Consider the following 7,828-nt stretch of genomic DNA (forward strand, 5'->3'; position numbering starts at 1 on the left):
TGGCGTTCTCTGTTGTTATGCAGCTCAGGTATTTTTCCAGCATACTGAAAAAAACCCAGAGAAACAAAACTCATCTAATATAGAGGAAACAGTGTTTTCAGGGTTGATTCCAGCTACCAGCTTGTTCTGAGGTAACAGAGAGTGAAAAGTTTGATGTTGTGGTAGATCAGCCCCGCACTTGCTGCAAAGCATGTACCTTGAACTGAAGTTTTATTTTGTGTAGCAGCAGCTTTAATCTGCTTGTACAGGTTGGGATTTCAGTCTTGAAAAATAACGTTTGTGATGGCACTTTGTAGTGAGGCATGGCAACCTTCATCACCTTCACAAAGCCAGACCTTTGGACAATTTGAAATGGCATCCAGTCCTTTGAAATGTAAAAAGGAATGGCTGCAGTGAGGTCTTGAGTATTATTTTGAAGTAGGCGAATGAGCAGCCTGTCTTTTACCACTGTCTGTGTCACTGTGGATGAGGACACAGGACCACTAATATTACAGGGTTTCGCTGCTCAATGCCTAGTTTTCCATTTTCAAACACGCAATCGGTTGATCTTCTGTATGCGTTTCCATCTATGGGATGGACTACAGTGTTTCTTCCTTTTGAACATTTTCAAAAGCAGTTTGAGAACTGCTGGATTTTCGATGAACAAAACCGGTTGAGTGGCTAAACTAAAGAAGATATTGCAACGTGGAAAGAGTGCAAAGAGTGCATCGAGGCTACAGAGAAACAACAGAGCAGGAGAAAAACTATAAATCAAACTTACCTTAGATTTGCTACAAAGTAGTCTCTGGTGGATTTGAAGCGTTACTCCCTTTTGCAGCAGTTTTCTTTATGCATGTTCGGCAAAAAATTTTCACACTGCAGACTTAGTCCACTTAAAACACTTGCCATGTTCTAATTTGGTAAGGGTTGGTGGGCAAGCCCAGATTACAAGGTGCAGCTGCACCTGGGGGGCTGTGTTTGATGCAGTTTTAGCTGTTAGTTTAAAAGAAATGCGCAGTTACAGTGTGGTTCATCGTGAAACAGTTTCATCCATATTTAGCCCAGTTGGCCTATATTACCAGTTATGTTTTTACAGCAATTAGCTCCACATTGAGATGGGACTTCAGCTAGACAGTAATATTGTATCTTAACTTAACCTTTACAAACTTCTATCCATCAGGTATATTCTTGAAGTGAGGTATATTCTTTGTTCAGGTGAATATGAATATTCTGTTGGTGTGTCTTTTGCTCTTTTGGTTTCTGTTGCCCCTAAAAGTTGTAGTTCCCATCAATCATTGTAGGTTACCACAGATAGCAATGACTGTATGGCCCAGACTTGACTGCCACAACTCAGCTAACCCGACCATATTAGGGGCAGATGCCAGGTGTGTTGTAGCAACTGGGCCACGGCTGGCCCAAACAACATCTTTGCTGATTTTTTATTGATTGATTTAGTAGCTTGTAGAACCACTTTTAGCAGCAATAACTTAAAGTAATCGGTTTCTTGTACTCTTCCTTACATTCATTCATTGAGGTTTGCGGGAATTCACTCATGCACAGCTCTCTGAAAGTCCATAGCATTTCAATCGGTTTGACTGGACCATTGCAGCTCCTCGATTCCTTTCTTTTTCAGCCATTCTGCACTAGATTTGCTGCTGTGTTTGGGATCATTGTCCTGTTTCATGACCCAATTTGAGCCAAGCTTTAGCCGCCAGACAGATGGTCTCACATTTAACCCGAGAAAACATTTTTTCATGGTGGACACAATGACTGCCAAGTGCCCAGGTTCTGCAGTGCAAAACAAGATCAAATCATCACATCACACTTACTGATAATGAGTTAATCAAGTGCATTTGATTGGCTGCTACTTAACTACTTGATTCATATGGAATATTTGTTAAATAAGCAGTAACATGCTGGTTTCTGTCCTGTTTTTAATTCATCTGAGGTTGTATTTATCTCATTTTAAGATCTTTAAAGGCCCAGAGTTGTATTATGTCTTAAGCAAAACGTTGTACCTTCTTCTTAACGTGAACATGACTTCACATCCTCCCGACTGAAAATGTGGCAGCATGTTGCAAACAGAGAAAATATAGTGGATGATGTTTTCCAATTAATAGTAGTAGCATCTGAATAAACTCAGTGGAACTGCATTACAAATCCAGCTGTTACCATAATGTTGTACAGTTTAATGTTAATTTGGTAAAGTGCTGAGCACATTTCCACTTAATTTAACTAAATACTACTTACCTCTTATATTCGTCTCATATTTGGACATTACGCAGTCGGATATAGTGGAAACACTGCACTCTGTTTATGTGTGTTTGCCATATAATGCATTTAAATGGTAGGCAAACCACAATTGCGCATTTCCATCTTTGTTTGCAGAAACAAGAGTGCCATTTGCTTGACAAAGAACACGGTGTTCATGCACTTAGGGTTACCAATGTGTTCGTCACATATACGCTGTTTATACAGTGTATGCTTGTTGTTGTCATGCACTTTGATTAATGGAAGGGCAGACCTGACATTTGGAAATGGGACTCGTTGGGTTTCATTTAAAGCTCCCAGCCATGCAACAACTAGGTCCTCGATGTAGTTTGATCGTACGTGGTTTGCTTTCAGGGTTTTCTTCCAGAAAAGCTTTCTGCCATGTAGTTTAGTATTTCTATATAATTTTCACTTTTCTGGTGCTGTTGAGGCAATTAAATTATGTGGTTAGATTTAGGAAAATATCATAATTTTTGTGAAAATGCACCCTTTCAAATATCCTTAGACAGAAAACATTTTCCCTCATAACTCACAGATTACTTCAAGCACACTAGTCATTTTTAAGAAAAGGAACATATAAAGTGCTCCATAAATTATTAGAATACCACCCAGTGTAAGTTTCATGCTGTCCTGAATTACCAAACTAATTTCTTCTGTTTCTGCAATGGTTAATTCACCAGTCTGAGCAGGCTCTTTAATAAAAATGAATAAATAATTTTAATGTAAAAATATAATTATTCTTGTATCCATGAACTTCTAAATGAACTGTTCTATAAAAAAGCTGAAAAAATAATAAAGCATGTTAATGTTTTTTTAATTAAGGCACCAAATTACAGTTATTTACTTGCATTTCTGAACAGAAAAATCGGTTTTAGTGCTTGAATCTTATGCTCGATTTATTCATCAATTCTGACACCTCAGAGAAGTCCGGTGTGTCTCACATTTGGGTGGAAAAATGTGAATTCAGTCTGTTAATTACCTAATAAATAATAATGCAATTTTTATTTTGCAACAAGTTTTTGACAGATTTCTAAACCATTTCTGTTTTCTTCTTTTTATGACATATAGTCTAATACATTTATTGAGCACTGCATATGTGCAATAATAGTACAATTTATATATTCTCACTTATGATGACAAGACTTTAAAACTGAAGCAATACATTAAAAATAACACTATATCTCAAATCTAAAAAGGTACTTAGGAAGGTTTAGCTCTTGGAGGTATGTTAGTCTGTGGATTCAAGGCATTTTCCCAGAAAGCCTAACTATTCTAGAGGTAACTATAATATAATCCTATGAACTGAGTATAATTTACAATTTAAAACAGTTTTTAAGACAAACCTTTCCTTTTCTACCGGACATGGGAGCCCTTTTTTGGCCCATCTGGACACTCCTTCTGCTCAGAGGTTGAAATCGGGCTTACGGGATTTAGCCTGGCAACAAAGGGACGATTGTTAGCCTTTTTCATTGTTTATTACTATTGCTATTGTTTTTTCTTTTTTTTTTCTTGACTCCCACGACCACCATAGATGTAGGTACATCTCTGTCCTGTGTATGTATATATGTATATGTTGGTGACTGTTGTTTTCCTGCTTTGCAATTAAAAGTTCAATAAAAAATAAATTAAAAAAAATATAGACAACAGATACTGACTGATTTTTTTAAGATATTACCATATGACATAAGAGCTTTTAAGAGAATAATGCAAGATTTGCTATTATGCCTTCAAATTGACACCTTCTGTCAACATGTAAGCACTATTTTATACAAAAAGATGTATTTTTATTTTAGGAAGTCATTTTAAATGTAGAATTATTGCAATATGTGATTTTTAACAGTAAAGTCAGTCATCAACACAGAGAAACAAGGGGCCTGCAGTCCTAAATGTTGAAATTAACCCCGACATCAGCGTTACAATCTTATATTAGATCTAATAGCACCTACATGATTGTTCAAAATTATCTATAAAATTCATTTAAATTAAAAACAAGTAAGTTTGTAAGTTTAAATTGATGTAAGTTCAAATTCACTGTCGTGTAAATTTTAAACAGTAGAAGAAAAAAAATAGTGCAGATCCAGAAAGTTTTTACATCAAAACCAGTTTTGTTCTACTTCCCCTATGTGCTGGAAGGCTTCTCCTCTTCCTCACTGTTTTTAAACAATGGCTGACAACCAACATATTAAGTTCTGCCATCTTCTGTTCCCAAGAATGGACATGGTAATAAATCCTACCCATAAATCGAAGCCACTGGACACTAATGTGGTAATGCTGTGCTCCTCCATTCCACACTTCCTCTGCTTCCTGATCATATGTTGTGACTCGTGGCCCCACTTAGTACACTATGTGACCGCGCGCATTACCGTCTCCTCAGCCTGATAGTGTTCACTGTTTATATAAAGCTGCAGGATGCTCTCCTGTTACTCAGTGTTTGAGTTTGCTTCTTTATTGGTGTTTGGTACAGTGGCGTCATCTTGTGGACAGTGTGAACATTTCCTCACCGCGTTTACGCGACCGTTCAGTTTGGATGTAGCAGGTTTCCGTAGAGAGGAGGAAAAGCGTCGCCCTAGCAACGGAATGATCAGCAGCAGGATTCTTCTGCAGCGGGTTGAATCTGTCATGAAATAGAAACGCATTCAGCTTCTGGTTTACTAACTAAAGCCGTAATGGCTGCAAGCAACCCATCCGTGTTTCTTCTCACGGTGAACGGACATATTGAGGGAGCGAACGTGCGTGGGCTTTCTGTGTTTTAGCCTAGCCTTGCAGCTGATTGTTCAGCTAGCATTAGCACCCCCTGAGATAGCTTGTGCCATGGATTCGTCTCATTTCTCGGTTCGTTTACCCTTGTGTACAGGTGTTAAGCTGATATCTGTGTTGTATTTCAGTTTCCAGAGTATGACAACTTGTACTGCAAATATTGTTTTGTCTACGGCCACGACTGGGCTCCCACCACGGTGAGTAGCGTGATGCAATATAAAATTACAGTGTTGTGTTTAGTAAAGCCACAATTAGCCTGAAAAGGGGTCATAAAGTCTTTACTAAATAACAAATGGTTAAAGTACAGCCCCTACTGAAAGTTCGTGTGTTTGTTTGTTTTCCTTCTATAGGGGTTGGAGGAAGGCATCACACAAATCGCCAGTAAAAGCAGTCAAGCATCGCACAGGTTGATATGGAACTTCCCACTGGCAACAACATTTAAGAGCACAAATCCATCTGGATGTGAGCATTACACAAACACACTCAAAAACACGTGGTTAATTAGGAACAGTTGCCTTCTGTTGACAAAAATATTAGATCCTTTAGAAGAAGTATAGAGAATGGCAAATTAGTTGCAGTGTGTCTTTGCAGATCAAGAGAAAGTATATGATAGAGTGACAAGAGATGAACTGTAGTACGGACAGACAGCCAACCAAGTATGTGAGAATCAACCGTCCAAAGTGTACAAGAGAGGTGAAAAAGAGTGCAGGCTGGGTGGAGTGGGTGGAGATGAGTGTCAGGGGCGATTTGTGATAGAAGGATAGCAGCATGAGTGAAAGGGAAGGTTTAAAGGATGGTGGTGAGATCTGTTATGATGCATGGTTTGGAGTCTGGGAGTGACCAGGATGGATGGGACTGGAAATTAATATATCAGCGGGACCACTCAGGTTGAGCAGTTTGGAGACAGTTAGACATGGAGGGAGGGAAGGTGGAAATGCTGGACAAAGGATGCTGAATATGGAGCTGTTAGGCAGGAGGAAAATAGGAAGACCACAGAGGAAGATGTTAGATAGGTGAGATTGAGGCAGATGATCTGCTCTGGTGACCCCTAAAGGGAGCAGCTGAAAATAGAAGTAGAAGTAATATCTAAAACTTATTGTAGACAGAGAATTTATGTATTAATTAATGGGTTCATTTTCCAGGGCCTCAGCTCGTGGTGAGTGTTTATGGTCCAGATGTTTTTGGCAACGATGTAGTCAGAGGCTATGGAGCAACACACATCCCCTTCACACCAGGACAGTCAGTACTGCTTTCATTTACTTATCCTTAGGGGTTTTTTTTGGGGGGGGGGGGTTGCCCTACACAAGTACCATTTTCAAATAACTTGTGCTCACCTTTGAGCTATGTCAGAATGTAGACACCACTTGCTTCTTTCAGCAGGAAGAGCGTGAAACAGAAAATAACCTTATTTTTATTCTTCAGGCATACGAAAACCATTCCCATGTTTGTTCCTGAGCCCACATGGAGACTTCAGAAGTTCACAGGGTGAGATGTGTGCTCAGTGTGCAGTCTTCTCGTCTCTCTGCCAGTGGCTCGGGTGGCTTATGATCTCAGAGCAGTACAAAAAAGTTAATGTTCCACCATGTCTATCTGCGCAAGACCTGAGCTAAAGATAGGCTCTTATTACCTGTGTGGTGAGAATAATTAACATTGTTTTCCTGCTTCTGTGATCAGTATGCGGAAAAACACAAAGGTATTCCCACGTTATCTCCTGACAACCTAAGGTTGTGTAACTTTGGTGGCATGCCAAAGTTATGCCATTTGTTGTCCTGACAGTGTAACTGAAATAAAACAGCAGCAGCACACTTTTTAAGGGCTTTTCTTCCTCTTGTTTTAGCCACTTGTATCAAAGTATCAAGTTAAGGTTAAATTGCCTTAAAAAGCCCTCCAGAGTAGACTGAGAAAACGATGTACATCTCAAGCTAAATGCATATTCTTAAGCCAGTTTGTGAACCTTTCTGTGTACGACAATTTTTTTTTTTCCTCTCCTCTGTTCAGGTGGTTGACGGGGCGGCGGCCTGAATACACAGATCCTAAAGTGGTGGCCCAGGGTGAGGGCAGAGAAGGTGTGTGGCTCTTGTCTGCATTTCTTTACTGTCCCAAAACTACCACGTTGTGCTAAAGTCACACCAGGGAAAATGAAAGGAGTCCAGTCTAGTGCGATTAACTTCGTGTTGCTGTTGAAATGGTTGTTTCTCCTATAGCAGTTTTTATTCTAGTGACTGAGCCTTTAGATTCACAGCAGATCAAATTACACAAGTTACTTATTACTCTGCAGCGTATTTTCCAGGCTCTGGACTAAAACAAAAACTCTGTCTTATATTTAATGTTGCAGTGACTAGAGTTCGTTCGCAAGGCTTCGTCTCAGTCTCCTTTCTCATCATGACTAAAGACATGAAGAAGATGGACTATGACACGGGACCATCAGGCCCGGCAAACAAGCCCTCCGCCACATCTGGCTGGTCAACAGAGGAACAACCATAAAACGTGTGGCAACATTAACAGACTGAAGGAAATTTGGGCCAAATAACACGTCTCCTCATGTTACGAGCCCCTGAAGGCGACGTTTTTTCCCCTCACAGTGACAATCCCGTGTTCAACTGAGACACCAGCAACAATGTGCGTATCTGGAAATATTGTGCAGAGATGGAATTATGCTAATGTGCTTTCAGTTATACATTTTGTACCATTTTTGAATTTTTTCACTGTTACTGTATGTTTTTTTTTTTTTAACTTTTCTAACACAAATAAACCACATGTTGAGCACAGATCGCTGTTGTCTGTGGGGAAAACAGCCTAAAAACAACATACAAGGAGAGGC

At 39.5% G+C, this 7,828-nt stretch overlaps 1 protein-coding gene across 1 annotated transcript; it reads left to right on the plus strand.

Moving 5' to 3' along the window:
* The first annotated feature begins 4,771 nt into the window (after positions 1–4,771).
* b9d1 (B9 protein domain 1) lies at positions 4,772–7,775 on the plus strand. The gene is made up of 7 exons (XM_003454930.5): positions 4,772–4,979; positions 5,136–5,204; positions 5,358–5,469; positions 6,150–6,246; positions 6,430–6,492; positions 7,006–7,073; positions 7,343–7,775. Exons 1-7 carry the CDS (start codon positions 4,917–4,919, stop codon positions 7,489–7,491), a joined length of 621 nt encoding a protein of 206 aa, XP_003454978.1. The 5' UTR covers positions 4,772–4,916; the 3' UTR covers positions 7,492–7,775.
* The last annotated feature ends 53 nt before the right edge of the window (positions 7,776–7,828 follow it).

Source organism: Oreochromis niloticus, linkage group LG4 (assembly GCF_001858045.2).
Source record: "Oreochromis niloticus isolate F11D_XX linkage group LG4, O_niloticus_UMD_NMBU, whole genome shotgun sequence".
NCBI classification, from domain to species: Eukaryota; Metazoa; Chordata; class Actinopteri; order Cichliformes; family Cichlidae; genus Oreochromis; species Oreochromis niloticus.